Genomic DNA, 14,320 nt, shown 5'->3' with positions numbered 1-14,320 from the left:
TCTGTCGGTCCACCAAATTTTGTCAACTTGTGGTTACTTTTTGTTCAAAACGGCCAAACGCCTCTCTTTACTCGTTTTCAAATTTTAGCGATCAACGCGGTTCACTTGACATCATCCAGCACTTTCGATTTGACAGGCAGTGCTCACCTTTTAGTCGGGCCCTTTCAGAATGATGCCGAGGACCGGTCGATCCGGACCTTTGACGTGTGCGCCTGTCCTACTCTCGTCTGGAGCAGATCACGTCGGGGGTCACCAAATTGTCGTCGAATCCTTACTCGAGTCCTCAGAAGTGTATTCAGGCAGGCGCACCAACAAAGTTCACCACACAAGTTGAGACCAAACTTCGAAGTACCTTTTCACCTTGGAGAGTCGCCCTCCGATCTGACCCGGAGACTCCCACTCTACTCCTGTCTCTTTTGATTAAAATACAGACATGGTTACACAGCAGGAGGCGTATCTTAGTTACATAGACGGCATCAGCTACACTACTCACACAGGCGGGGGCCAGTTTATGCTCCCCGAGTCACATTGCTCATGTTTTGGCTACACTTTTTTTTTACCACGGTACCGTATCACACATGTCCAAGGCCATGTGGATGCTGAGGCTTCTTTGACTACCTTGGAGCGGTTCTCAGCATACTCAGAGGCGCACAGGCGTGATTAGCCAAACCTAAGCAGACATCACACATTATTGTTTTGTCCTCCTTACTGAACATGCTCACACACAGACCCGTTCCCACTCTCCACTTTCCCACTTTTAATCCTTCTTGTATTACATACGAAACTACTCTCTTCTACTTTTATTAGAATAGCAATAATATAATAATGCAATTAACGATATTTCACCACAAGTCAAGCAAGTCAATAACCGTTTCATGATTATGGGGAAGAGGGTTAGTTGCTACAACCTTTAGTCAGTGTTTATTTTCTTATCTTCCAACGACCTCAGAAGGTCAGGTCCATTCAGGAGCTGACTGTCATGAAAATATCAGAACAAAATGATTTTCATGGCTCCCCCCCCCCCCCCCACTGGTCCGTATGCCACATCTTATCTGCACAGCACATTAGAATCATTGCCCGTGGCTCCCGTTTCACCAAATTGGAGATTTTCCACACATGATAATGTCTTAGTAACGCCCGCAAGTCAATGACTGTTTCATGATTATGGGGAAGAGGCTTCATTACCATGCGGAGCTTTATGTCTTTTGGTAGATTTTTCAGAAAATGTTTGAATGAATTTTTGGTTGGGAAGATCTGATAAACCTCAGCATGCTACAAAATAGCCAACCAGATGGAAGTGCTGTAGTAACCAAACGGCTCATCTGGTTATCTATTGTTGTCATTGGGCGCCATCTATTGGTAGAAATAATTAACTGCAATGTATTAGGCCCAGATACTAATTTTATTATTGAATCTATATGGATTGGTAGTTTAATTTGGTTTGGGTTGTTAGGAGGCTCACAAAAGCCTGTCAGAAGTGTCTATTCCACTTTGTGCATAAAGTTGTTTCAAATGCGTGTCTCCCATTGGCTTGTTTAGATATTTCCTATAGAAATTGGCGTTAAACTCTATGCTGTAGAAACAGTTCCTGCACAGAGACCTCAAGAGGCCTCTGCATGTTGCCAGGTTTTCCTGGTGCTGAAATACAAAATGTCCCCAATAATCTCAGGCAGTGTTTGTAAATAGAAACTGTCCTGGACGAAGGGTGTGAGACAGCTGTTTCTATAAATAACCTTCTAACTCGTACCTACCAGAGACCTCCTGTACCCTGCAGCAGGCTTGACTGAGGCAAACAGACAGCAGATGCGGGACTCACGCTACTCCGAGCTGACGGAAACATGAAGTCGCTGCGATTCCTTGCTGCCGAGGGCTTCGTCCAATCTGGCACCAGTGCTCGGGAGAATCTCCACTGGGTGTCATTTAATCTCTACCCACTTCTCTTCAAGGCCTGCTACCTCCACGAGCAGACTAACTTGCTGCATGACCTGGTCCAGGCTTGGCCTCTACCTGAGCTGAACCTTCAGAATCTCCTGGGAGAGACATCAGATTGTCACATGGATCTGACCTCCCGTACCTGCCGGCTGTGTCTGACAGCCATTTTGACTGGCTTAAAGGTACTTTAAATGTCTAAAAAAAGGCCTTCTTAATCAGCAGCAGCATCCATTACTTTCTTTGTTTACTATGATCAGAACTATCCGAGCACCTTAAACTAATTTCATCTTGTCTTCTAAAGGATTATGTGTTGTCTCCTCCATGGACCTATGCCAAGTGCCTGCATGTGGTGGACCTGACCACTCTGAAGGATATCGAGCACCAAGTCTGCCCGTGCCAGTCGACCCTAGGTCGCTGGGGGAGGACCCAGTTCCTGACCCAAATGTGCTATGAGACCGTCGCGGCCATGCAAGCCAGCGATGTGTCTGAGTCCGCCTTTGAAACGGCTATCGATGTCCGGTTCAACGGCTTCATCACAGGTCGTAACTACGACCTGGTGACTCAGGTCTTCCTCCTCATGCCCTACTGTCCACTGAAGCTTCGCTTCGTCAGTTTCCGCGCCGACTCGCTCGCTCTCAAGAACCTGTTCTACATTCTGCGTCTGGCAAAACCTGAATCAATTTCGAAGCTGGAGGTGGTGCACAACGTCCCCCTGGAAGCGGCACACCTGGAGGTGCTGCTCTCCCGGGTGGACTTCCCCGCGTTGCGGTCTTTGACCCTGCCGGCTGGAGCCCTGGATGTGAGGAGGCTGGGTTCAGATGATGATCTGCTGGTCACCATTGGAAATCTGCTAGCCCGACTCAGCAACCTAACAGAGCTCTATATTGGTTTCTCCACTCTAACTGGACAGTTGCGCAGACTGCTGAGGCGAGTAGCTACACGTGCAGATTACAACTTCCTACAGGTGTTTTTCAGCACATAACGTATCTTCCTTCCTTTGTTTTCCTTACGCAGTCCTCTTAACACTGCGCTGCAGTGCTTGGAGCTGGCCAACTGTCGCCTGAACCGTCTTGACATGACCTACCTCTCCAACAGCCTCCACAGCGAGGCTCTGGTCCGCTTGGACATCAGCGGCCACGACATCTTCAGCTCCTTCTCCACCTGTTTCCACAAGCTGCTCAGCCGTTGCTCGTCCACGCTGGCCGGCCTGACTCTTGAAGAGTGCAACATAAAGGACGAGAACATGGACGCCTTCATTAGTGCCCTGAGTTTCTGTCAGGGGCTTGAGGAGCTGAAACTCCTGGGAAACCCGCTGAGCTCAGCAGCCCTGAAGAGGTTATTCTCCGTACTGTCCGCAGGCTTTCCGAAGCTGAAGCACGTAGAGGTACCAGTTCCTCCCGAGTGCTACTCCGAGGATGTCACTTACCCACCGGAGGATTCTGTGCTCCTGCAGTACAACAGGGAGCTGTTTGAGGAGGTCAGAGAGCAGCTCAAGGGCATCCTGGAGGGAGCTGGAAGAGGGAGGGTGGAGGTGTGCACACCACTCACAGGAGCATATGACCCAGACATCAGTGAAACCAGCAATGAACTGGGAGTGTCGATGCTGAAAGCATTTAACAGCGTTGTTGGTGGCTTGATAGAAACCATCACAGATGTGGACAACAGAAGGTCACAGGCTCATAAAGATAGCTAACACGACTTCCTGTTGCTGCATCAAGTGGATGAATTCATCAAAGAGCTTAATGCATTTATATTTATATAGACTGGAATGATTATAAGCAAGAGTTGTTGGGTTTTTTTTAATCTATTTTTGGAGTTTGCTACATAAGCTGAACAGGTTGTCAGTAAAGATACTATAACTTTATAAACAAGATAGTAAGTGCTGTTGTGCCTATATTCAAAATGTTCCAAATAACCATGAAGGTATCACAGAAGCTTTGTAAAGCTTTGAATTTTACAATTTCAATAAAACTGATTGATAAAAGATGGCCATTTTATCACACTTAAAAAGGGACACACTTACAGGTTTTCCAAAATTTACATTTGTTTATTGGGCACGGTGTTAAACGGATCACATTATTATTTTTAAATATTACAACATGGTTTTGTCCATGCACCACCAAACACAAGGACCGACACTTTTGACTAGGAATAATCTATTTCTTCATCCACTCCTCTTTCTCTTTTCTCTCTCGGATGACCTCATCCAGGTATGGTGACAGGTAGCGGACGTCCTGGCAAAAACATGGAAGAAAATTGGGATTTATCAACTGAACAGAGAGACAATTAAGATTATTCTAGATTCCTTGAGGTAGACAGGTTGATTTTAGTGCTAAACAATAGTTGTGTATTTAATTTTACATTTGCCTTAAAATTTGAATAAATAAATCAGTTAAAATTCATCCTAACTGTTTACACAAAATGCCTCCGACAGCGTAAGCATAAAATGTTGGACCGAGTTATCGGCATTTTGAAGGATGCGGAAGGAGGTGATATACAAATGCTAATTAGTTAAATCAAGTGCAAATTCCAAACTCTTTGCATGACCTTTGCTTAACTGTTGGATGATTCAGATTAGACTGGCGAGAGCCAAAGAAAATTTGTTTGTTATGAATAACATAGTATACAGGATATTTATAAAATTAATCTCAAGATGATATACATGATGATACACAGCAGGTTATAAAGTAAAGAGGTTTATAATTAGAAAATAGTCCAACAGCAATATCAAACCTCTTCATATTTTGTCCACTGGTCTTTGGGCAGAATTTGTTGCTTCATGGAAAGATCCAGGGATCTCTGGATCCTGAACAACCTGTCATTGAACTGGTCTTCTGGAAGCCTTCTCAGGGCCTCCTTTACATCGGCATCTTCATAAACTGTGTCATCTCGCATCAGACCTTAACAAAAACACGCACAACAGTGAGGGATTGGAAGACGCTTCCATTTTGGGGATCTTTTAAGCAGTCGTTTCAAAAGGCCTGACCCTTTGTTGTCAACACATAATTATTGTTGGAGCTTACCAAGTTTATTGAAGCCGCACATGTTGTAATACCATTTGCGGAATCCAAGCAGGAGTCGGCCTGACGCAACTGTAAACACGACAAGAGAAGAAAAATGCATTAAAAACTCTTCTTGGGAGCATCGAGATTATCTGCAACTGAGTTGGGGAAAAGATACATAAACACTTCCTCATGCAGTTGACCAAATAACTACAGACAACATGAAAATCAGCTGAATTCATGTACCTTCAGTCCCATTTCAGAAAGAGAATATGTGTATGCGAAATATGTTGTTTAATATGACACGATAGGATTTTAAATGCATTTGTCCTCACCTGACATATTCTGTTATTCACATGAGACATTACTGTCAGGTTACGTGTATAAGAGCCAAACATCATTAAGGTAACGTCCAATATTTAACCATTTAATAAAGTGTGAACAGCAGAAAAGCGAATGACATGTCAGAATGTTGACGCTAACTACCTTTAGCATTGGTTAGCACAGGGACATTAAAGGACACACAAGTCAGGTTCACAAAAGTGCAATCAGCCGGACAAATATCAATAAGCCACGATATCAAGTATATTGTTGTTTAAAAATGTAACTCATTAGCCGTCAGAATCATGTTCACTATCTAAATATACAGGAAATATTAGAAAAGAGCATTATTCAGTTACCCGGTGCCCTCGACGCCATCTTTACTGGGAACGACCGTGATGCATTGTGGGTAGACGACTTGAAGGCTGGAGTTGCGTAATTCCACCCTTAATTATTGTAAATATTAAGTTGTTTTTTTTCTCATCAAAACGTCAAAAATGCGTATTTACAACCAACGATCAGACATTAAATCTTTTTACTCTTGCCTCCAGTACATTTAAATAATGCAGTTAGATACCCTCCATTCATTTATTAATCGGCTTTTCGGTAACTTTCGATTATTTTGAACATTACAAACCTTGCTGTGGAGTGATATCTTTTTTGTATGTCGAGATGCTCAATTGCTACCAATGTTGAGTTCAGTGACACAAAACTTGGTGGGTTGTAAAAATACAATTTTAAAATTCTTACTAGAATCCAGGCAATTCTTAGTTTATCATTCTTTTCCAACACATTTTATATACACCTCTTATTGCATTATAAGTTAATTCAGTGCACAGCTTTAATATTTGTTAACCAGTGCAGACCTATCAACAGGAAGTATAGAAATCCATAAAAATTATTGATATACATTACATGTTTTATTTTTATTAAAACATCACATTTACAACAGTAATGACACATTTGCAAATATATGTACATTTATGTGTATGTTTTTGACCAACTGAGGCCAAGGTTTCTAATTTTCACTGTGAATCAAAGCGTTTTTTGGAACAAATAAAAATCTTCCACTGTGGCCGAGGCCACATCTGTACAAAAAGTCTCATCAGGCAAAGACACTAAACGGTCCAGAGAGATGTAGTTGGGCAGGGCAGGATCATATTGAGCCTTTCTAAGGTACTCGAGGAACAAGTGTCGCTCTCTGATACGCAAGAACTTGGAATTTAGGACCTGTAGGAGTAAATAGTATAGAAAATATTTAGATACACAATATGCTCAGATTGAGTGCAAATTAAATATTTATTTTTTTAAAATAAAGATACCTGCGGGAACTTGGCAATTAAGTGGTGGGGAACTTTCATGGTATTGTGGATGTAGTCAAATATCTGTGTCAGCTTCCTTTTATTAGCAGTTAGCACCTTTGGGACAACAGTGACCATGTGTTGGATCTCATTTTTCTTGAAGCCAAACTCTATTTCACACACCTGTGAATGACATTTACCAAAAAAGAAATGCGCTCAATGCCTTCTCCTCTATTTTTAACTCTATTTTCTGGCGTCTCCTACCTTTAGATTTTCCTTAATGGGCTCCAAACTTCCACACAGTAGTCTGGGCAGACGACTTACAACGTCCCGTGTCTGACAAGATAAAACTTTTAGTTTTTTGTTTGTTTTTCCTTAATTGAAGGACTCACAATGTGGGGTAAGAGTCATTTACATTCAAGGCACTCAGGCTGAGCTGATTCTGAAAGAAGCCAAGTCTGTTGTCCAGCCTCTTCACACTGAAGTTAAGCAGATATGGAGCTCTGGACACCATGGAGGCAACAATCTCAGCACTGAAATTCTTTGACTTGAGATAGTTCACCCTTTGCAAAGAACAATGAAGAGAACATTGTTAGAAGAAAGCTAATGGCCATTATCAGTGTATGTTGTTTTGTGGGTTTTTTTAGCCTAAATTATAATAAAATATAGCCATCTAACATTTACCTGGCCTGCAGATTAACCAGGTTCTCCGTCAGAAGGAAAGGATTGTGTGTGATGATATAGCCAAATCGGGATCCATCCACTCCAATGTCTTTGAGAAATAATAGCTTCGGAGCCACATCTGTGTCAAAATTGAGCTTCAGCAACATGGAACCCACATTGGGCCTTTGCTCAAGTTTCCACAGATTTACACCTGCATTAAGAGAATGATCACTAATGTACAAATCCAAAAAGCATCATCAGGCCATGATATACGACGATTCAGCTTAATATACAGAACTATTACCCAGTTCTACCAGTTTGCTGAGCGTTTCAGAATGGTCAACATAGTCTCGAAGAGAGGTGGAGGATGGAGGCAAGGGAGGAGGAACAGCTATACCGAGTGCCTCATCATCATCAATAACTTCTAATGCAGAATATTCTGGTGTATCCAGATCTGGTAAGAAAAATGCAAATATAGATGTATTATTTGTTTAACTCACTAGTAATAATTTAAATCTGAATTCTAATTACTTTCTTTATGGTAAACACCGGACCAATACTTACCTAAAGGCACCTGGCTAACAGGAACAGCATCTCTGACTGGTAACAGAGGACTCTTGTATGATACAAAATCAGTTATTGACAATTCTTCAACACCTTCCTTCCCTTTAGTATCCGTTGATAGATGTCTGACAGCAAAACCACTGAAACATAGAATCTGTTGCATCCATTGATGTCGTGTCTGAGTTGTTTTGTGAGTCCACCTGACAACCAGGGATCCATGAAGGACTTTTGCAGAGGAATTTGAAACTGTGGTGTGATAGAGCCAGCCACTGGCCACCGGCTTTGAGAGGAGAAATCTTCTGCACTGCAAACAGAGCTGCATGCAGGGTGAAGCCATGCTGATTCTGTGAGAAAGATTCTTGAGATTTCAGAGAAATTGCATATTATTTTCAATTTAAAAAGATTCACAATCTGATGTAAACAATAGCTTCTCTTTAGATTACTAAAATCATCAAAACAACTGACATTATCAACACAACTGGAGTCACAATGTTACCAATATAAGCTCAAGTTTATCTGTTGATGTTTCTAAGGATGTTTGTTGGCAAATAATGAATGAGTTACTATAAATTAGACTTATATATGAAGTACACACAATATGACTTAATACACTACATAGCTTTCGTTTACAGTAATTTTGTGGGGTAATAATATATCAACATATTATCTTCTAGCTAATTTAGTTAATTGTGTGTAGAACAATATGACCTCTGTATCACTGTAATGATACAAAATAATGCAGATAGTTGACAGTGCTCACTTGGAGGCTAGCTTGAGTTGCTTTGCTATATCATGCGTTAACAATAGAAAACGTTATCCGGCATAAATGTTAGGGTTATTATATTACGTTTGACGTTTATTCGATACTCACAACTGGTTGATCAAATCAATTAATTCTCAAGACCTCGCTGTCATCAATGTCAATCTGCTTCACGTGTGTATTAATGGAGGGACTTAGCGGAAGTGCTACTACGGGCGGTACCACAGTAAGACATTTTATGGGGGTCACTCGTCCAAAATACATATTTATTCGTATTCAAAACATCCATATTATGATACGTTAAAAAGATAGATTTATACTTACTGAGGATTTGTGTTGTTATTTTTGGGAAAAAATAGAATGTATTTTCAAAAATGGAACGTTGACCATTAGCGCTATGGTTTAGTCCACCTTCCAGGTTTCGTTCCCGGTGAACTCCCTGCATCATTTTCCCCTTTTTGACAATTTTAAGTTTTAATATTTTTAGTTTAAATCAGGAAGGTTTCCTCCAGGGGTGACATGGCAGCTACAGCGAGTCCTTCAACATCTAGGAAGGATATTGTCAGCCACAAGTTACACTTCCGAATGATAAACGAGCAACAAGTGGACGACATCAGTATCGAGTTCTTCTACAAACCTCACACTATCACGCTCCTGACAGTGACCGTGCTCAGCCTCATGTACTTTGCCTTTGCCAGGTAAATTACTGTTTCCTCTCAAAGTAATGAATTCCACACACTTTAAAAGTTGAAAGTATTAAAGTGCCATGCTACGCACTGAATAGGAAACTCGGAGGTCAGTAGTTGGGAATACAAGCTCTCCATTGTTTTTAATATTGCAGGAATGATGAGAACTCTGACAATAACCTCCGAGTTGGTCTTTTGGTGGTTGTCTCCTTCTTTTTGGTCATCAGTGTCCTGGCTTTTCCGAATGGTAAGAGAAAGAATTGGAGGTGCTGCTATCATGATCACTGTCATCGTGTTTATTCAAGTTAAAGCAGCTGAAGTTGCAAATACTTAATGCAAAGATGTGCGAGCGGTTTTCATTGATGGTTCCCGTTTCATTCTTTCGACAAAGTAATTAGTCACATTGGCAAATTATTATTTGGGTGATTATACAAAAAAAAAAACAGCTTTTATTTGTAGGATTAAGGAAAGTGTGATGTTTCTAACATTTTCCGGTAGTTAGAGTGAGTTTAAACTTCATGAATGTTGGTGTCATTAAATTTAGCTCTTTTCACTATCAATGTAGTACAAATTCATTCATTGTGCCCTCATCAGGACCATTTACCAGACCTCATCCTGCTGTGTGGAGAATGGTGTTTGGTGAGTGTTCAATTACAACTTGGAACTTTGAATTGATAGTGAAATAAACTGCATTAATTCTTTTTTTTTAACGTCACTTTCTTTGCTTTCTCCTCCTAGGACTGAGTGTCATGTACTTCTTATTTCTTGTCTTTCTCATTTTTCTCAACTGGGACCAAGTAAAGACTCTGATGTACTGGTTGGACCCAACTTTGCGCTACGCTACAAGAGAAGCTGATGTGATGGTCAGAATGGCTCTCTCTTTGTTCTGCTTGATTTTCTAACTCACCAGTCAACATTTTAGGCACCAATCAACCTTCAATTTTCCAGGAATATGCTGTGAACTGCACAGTGATAACATGGGAGCGGATCTTGAGCCATTTTGACATATTTGCCTTCGGCCACTTTGGAGGCTGGGCCATGAAGGCTCTGCTCATTCGTAGCTACGGCCTCTGCTGGACTATCAGCATCACATGGGAACTCACTGAGGTATTATGCATGTTTGAGACAAGCAGTTGTTGAGAAATTTAGCCCAAACAATCTGCTTAAATTGATCTGAAAGCTTTTTCTTTCGATTTCTGCCATTTGGTGACATACCACTTGGAACACATGCATTTCCTTTGTTTTCACAGTTGTTCTTCATGCACCTGCTGCCAAACTTTGCAGAGTGCTGGTGGGATCAGGTAATATTGGATATACTGTTGTGTAATGGAGGTGGCATCTGGCTGGGCATGACCGTCTGTCGATTCCTGGAGATGAGAACCTACAGCTGGGCAAGCATTAAGTCAGTGAGACTCACTTTTAACATAAATTTTCTTTTATGTTATAGAGAAGCATGTTTCTGGGTACTCCTGTAGTTTCTCTTTTGGACAATCCTCAAAAGTGTGCATGCTCTCCCCAGGGAAATCCATTCCACAACAGGAAAAATAAAGCGAGTCGTGCTCCAGTTCACGCCAGCAAGCTGGACGTATGTGCGCTGGTTGGATCCAAAGTCCTCCTCTCAGAGGGTAGCTGGGATCTATCTCTTTATGATCCTTTGGCAGGTATTGTATTGCTACACACACACACACACACACACAATTTATAGGATTGTAACAAAATATATTGTTATCTTTTTAAGACAATGAATGAAATTATATCTGTTGCCCAAGACATTATTTTATTTCTGTCTGTATTTTATGCTTCATTTTTTCAGCTGACTGAGTTGAACACATTCTTCCTGAAGCACATCTTCATCTTCCAGGCCTCTCACCCTCTCAGCTGGTGTCGTATCCTGCTCATTGGAGTCATTACAGCACCAACTGTACGGTATGCCAAATTTACGCCATACTTATTACCAATGAAGGTGGTATACTTGATATACATACAGTGCCATTATTGTAAGGTATCATTTATTCCATTGTTTTGGATGCTGTTTTGAAATTTGTTTGGCATTTAAGTCTGTTCAGAATGTGAAGATTTTGTGTGACTAGTGCATATTTCTTTGTTCATCCCATTCCAGACAATATTATGCGTACCTTACAGACACTCAGTGTAAACGAGTGGGGACACAGTGCTGGGTGTTTGGGTAAGTTTGTGACATCTGTGATTTATACCTGGTCCACAACCTGTTTTATTAGCATTATAATAGTTATCTATTGCATTTTTAAATAACTTTTTTATATGTTTTATGTTATATATGTTTAATATATATTGTATTTGCTCTTATCCCCCAAACACAAACATATTTGTGATGAAACTGAAACAAAAACAGCATCATGCTAGTTCAAATAACATTGTACATTTAGCCCAAAAATATTTAAAGAAATGGCCCAAATACAGGTATAATTCTATATTTATCAATGAATGTAAAGTGGTTTATAAAATTCAAAATTGGATTCACATGGTCCTACTGACCTAATCTCATACCTAAAACTGCCAATGTGCTGGGTCTGCTTCAGTTTCCATGGTAACGAGTCAGAGGTACAGACACCAAGTCTGTTCTTAAATCTAACCTTTGTATTTACCCTTTAAACCATGAACACACCTGTCGTAGCAGAATAATGAGCCTGATTTCCAGTAAAGATGAGAACATATGAACTGCATAAAATAGAATGAATCGATGGAGAAGCCCGTTGCAGTGACCCCCGGTTTTCCTTTAGGGGGCGCCACTACCAAATAAACTACTACCAAACAATTCATTCCATCCACTAATTGATCTCTTGTAATTTTACATTTCAGGGCCATTGCTTTCCTTGAGGCTCTTGCTTGTGTGAAATTTGGTCACGATTTATTTTCCAAGACTCAAATTCGCTCCGTCCTCCTGTGGCTGCTCTGCCTCGTAAGTAGAAAATTGCCTCATCTGAAATCTCTATGTTCACAAAATAATGGGTATCATATTGTGTATTACATTTTAGGCACTCATCACACTTCTATGTTTATATGGAATGGTGTGGTATGAGCAAAACAAAATGAAGGTAAGTCGCTGTTACTTTATTTGTGTTTTAATAGTCAGTCCAAAAAAATGCTGCACTTAAAGAGTTTTTATAGGGAAAAAGCAGGCATTGAAAAATCTGTGTGTTTGCAGACCTGTTACGCCCAAAGCGAGGACTGTGATGACCACAGTGTTGTCGCCTCATGTAGAGTTGCCAGGAAATACGTTGCAGGTTAGTGTCAAGACAAGCTGGAGAGCTTCCTGTAAATGCTGCTCTCTGTTTAACATCAATGTGGTATTTTTTTTTTTCCTCCATAGCTCAGCAGGATTCGGAGAGCAACGTGCAGCCCACAAAACATAGGAGGAGGAACAGATCTGCTTTAAGCTGTGGGGAGAAGCGTCAGTCAACAAACTGAGTAACCTCTATCAGCCTCCATAACAACAATAGTATATGCTGCTTTCTTCTACAGAGTAATTGGTGTTTGAAAGCAGAACACAGACATAATTAGTTATATTACGCCTCTCAAACTGACCTATTGTCTGTCAGAGTCTGAAGCAAAGCACAAATAGGCTTTAATAACGTGGGTACGGATTCTTTGAAGAATTATCTGATTTTTTTTTTAAATGCTGCATAACAAGTGTATAAATTGTCTTCTGAATATTGTCAACTTTAAAGTGACAACTAAACAGGTGAGAACTTTGCATTAGAATTTGGAGAGATGGCAACGTTTGCACTGTAAAAGCTGGCCCGCTAGCCCCAGCATTGTAACTCACCCAGTGTTTTTAATAATTTTAAGACCTTGCACTGTAGTTGGATTTACAGTCCTCATCACCTTTTGATATATTTATACTAACCTGTTTTTGCACTGCACGACCGAACATTGTGTGCTCAACACTACACCCTTAAGTTTTTGTTTTTTTTTCATTTGGCACTGCACATAAGTGGGGGTGGGTGTGGGGGGAAGGTGTCTAAAATGCAAACTCACCTGTGTCAGGTATGTATGATATACAGTAAACACTGGGACTGGGAGGTTGCCATACAGCTCAGGAGGGAAAGAGCCAAACGTGTTTGGGTGGACAAGACGGAAATAAATCCCACAACAGAAAAGCAACTGTGGAGATACTGAAGGTAAATACAAATAAAAATGTAGTGTTGTTCCATCCTTCAATTTTTGATTTTTAAAAGGGTGACACTAACTGACCTAAAACACCAAGCAGGTGAAGTGAAGGTCAGTGATTACATTTTTATGTACCAGTACACTCCCAAATTCTTTTTGTTGTTGTCAAACCTTATTGCCTGATCATGTTTCCACAGAGACACACTAGATTGCTGAGCCTTGATGTTTAAGTCTTAGTTTGGACATTCTTGAAATGCACATCGTTTTTGTCATTGTAATAAGAGGTGTGCTGTGTACAACTCTGCTATTATTCATTCAAACATGGAAGATAATCATTTTTTTGGGGTTGTGGCAATTAAATTCCATTTAATTTAGGTTGATGTTTTTGTTGTGTCGACCAATCTTATGTTGTTGCCAATTCATTTATAAGGATGCTTTAATACTTTCCTTGCTCAAAAATTTAATTGTTTTCATTCTTTGCTATGCTTGAAATGTCAGACTACAAACACTTTTAAAAAATCAATTGTAGCCTTTAATGCAATACTAATTTTACTGTGTGATTTTATGTGTTTTAGTTTGCTTGTTTTTGTATACTTAATAAAGATGTTTGCATAGGGACTTAAATTTTGTTTGTTTTTCATTTAAATTACTTACACAAAAATTGTAATGAATATATTGGACACTTGGTCCTGTTATCTAAATAACTACGGTACTAATCTATTGCTTTGTGCCTGATAGATAATAGGATGGTGTCGGGCCTTATCTCGGACCTTAAAAGCAATAAAATGGTGAAATCATAGCTTTTGCGTCCCAAATTTCAAAATTAAATAATTTTGACGTTAGAGTAAAACACGCAGGTTACCAAATGTTTATTAAGAGGTCCTCAAGAAAGCACAATGTACTAAACAGAAAGTTCAGAGATCTACTCTCTTCTGTACTCGG

General features: G+C 40.3%; 4 protein-coding genes across 5 annotated transcripts; 2 read left to right on the top strand and 2 right to left on the bottom strand.

Annotated features, from left to right (window-relative positions):
* Positions 1 to 1,628: 1,628 nt before the first annotated feature.
* lrrc14b (leucine rich repeat containing 14B) lies at positions 1,629 to 3,916 on the top strand. Its single transcript, XM_057020770.1, has 3 exons — positions 1,629 to 2,114; positions 2,234 to 2,859; positions 2,947 to 3,916. The coding sequence occupies exons 1-3, from the start codon at positions 1,839 to 1,841 to the stop codon at positions 3,623 to 3,625; spliced, it is 1,581 nt and encodes a 526-aa protein (XP_056876750.1). The 5' UTR covers positions 1,629 to 1,838; the 3' UTR covers positions 3,626 to 3,916.
* A 42-nt stretch (positions 3,917 to 3,958) lies between these two features.
* Positions 3,959 to 5,692, bottom strand: LOC130518297 (cytochrome b-c1 complex subunit 7). Its single transcript, XM_057020773.1, has 4 exons — positions 5,615 to 5,692; positions 4,956 to 5,024; positions 4,666 to 4,832; positions 3,959 to 4,166 (listed from the first exon to the last, which is right to left on the bottom strand). Exons 1-4 carry the CDS (start codon positions 5,631 to 5,633, stop codon positions 4,089 to 4,091), a joined length of 333 nt encoding a protein of 110 aa, XP_056876753.1. The 5' UTR covers positions 5,634 to 5,692; the 3' UTR covers positions 3,959 to 4,088.
* Positions 5,693 to 6,153: 461 nt separating this feature from the next.
* Positions 6,154 to 8,754, bottom strand: mterf3 (mitochondrial transcription termination factor 3). 2 transcript variants are annotated; one of them, XM_057020772.1, is made up of 8 exons: positions 8,655 to 8,754; positions 7,784 to 8,127; positions 7,524 to 7,673; positions 7,241 to 7,430; positions 6,972 to 7,119; positions 6,821 to 6,892; positions 6,578 to 6,739; positions 6,154 to 6,485 (listed from the first exon to the last, which is right to left on the bottom strand). In XM_057020772.1, exons 2-8 carry the CDS (start codon positions 8,118 to 8,120, stop codon positions 6,291 to 6,293), a joined length of 1,254 nt encoding a protein of 417 aa, XP_056876752.1. In that variant the 5' UTR covers positions 8,121 to 8,127; positions 8,655 to 8,754; the 3' UTR covers positions 6,154 to 6,290. The 2 variants fall into 2 exon arrangements, with proteins under 2 accessions (XP_056876752.1, XP_056876751.1); XM_057020771.1 differs by having other exon boundaries at positions 7,784 to 8,141; positions 8,655 to 8,747.
* Positions 8,755 to 8,926: 172 nt separating this feature from the next.
* Positions 8,927 to 13,996, top strand: ptdss1b (phosphatidylserine synthase 1b). The gene is made up of 13 exons (XM_057021145.1): positions 8,927 to 9,241; positions 9,385 to 9,476; positions 9,824 to 9,868; positions 9,968 to 10,092; positions 10,178 to 10,336; positions 10,480 to 10,631; positions 10,749 to 10,890; positions 11,043 to 11,155; positions 11,349 to 11,414; positions 12,068 to 12,167; positions 12,244 to 12,303; positions 12,414 to 12,492; positions 12,579 to 13,996. Exons 1-13 carry the CDS (start codon positions 9,063 to 9,065, stop codon positions 12,674 to 12,676), a joined length of 1,410 nt encoding a protein of 469 aa, XP_056877125.1. The 5' UTR covers positions 8,927 to 9,062; the 3' UTR covers positions 12,677 to 13,996.
* The last annotated feature ends 324 nt before the right edge of the window (positions 13,997 to 14,320 follow it).

The sequence above is a fragment of the Takifugu flavidus genome, chromosome 21 (assembly GCF_003711565.1).
Source record: "Takifugu flavidus isolate HTHZ2018 chromosome 21, ASM371156v2, whole genome shotgun sequence".
NCBI classification, from domain to species: Eukaryota; Metazoa; Chordata; class Actinopteri; order Tetraodontiformes; family Tetraodontidae; genus Takifugu; species Takifugu flavidus.
Note: the sequence above shows the minus strand (reverse complement) of the source record. Positions and strands in the feature narration are given on the sequence as shown.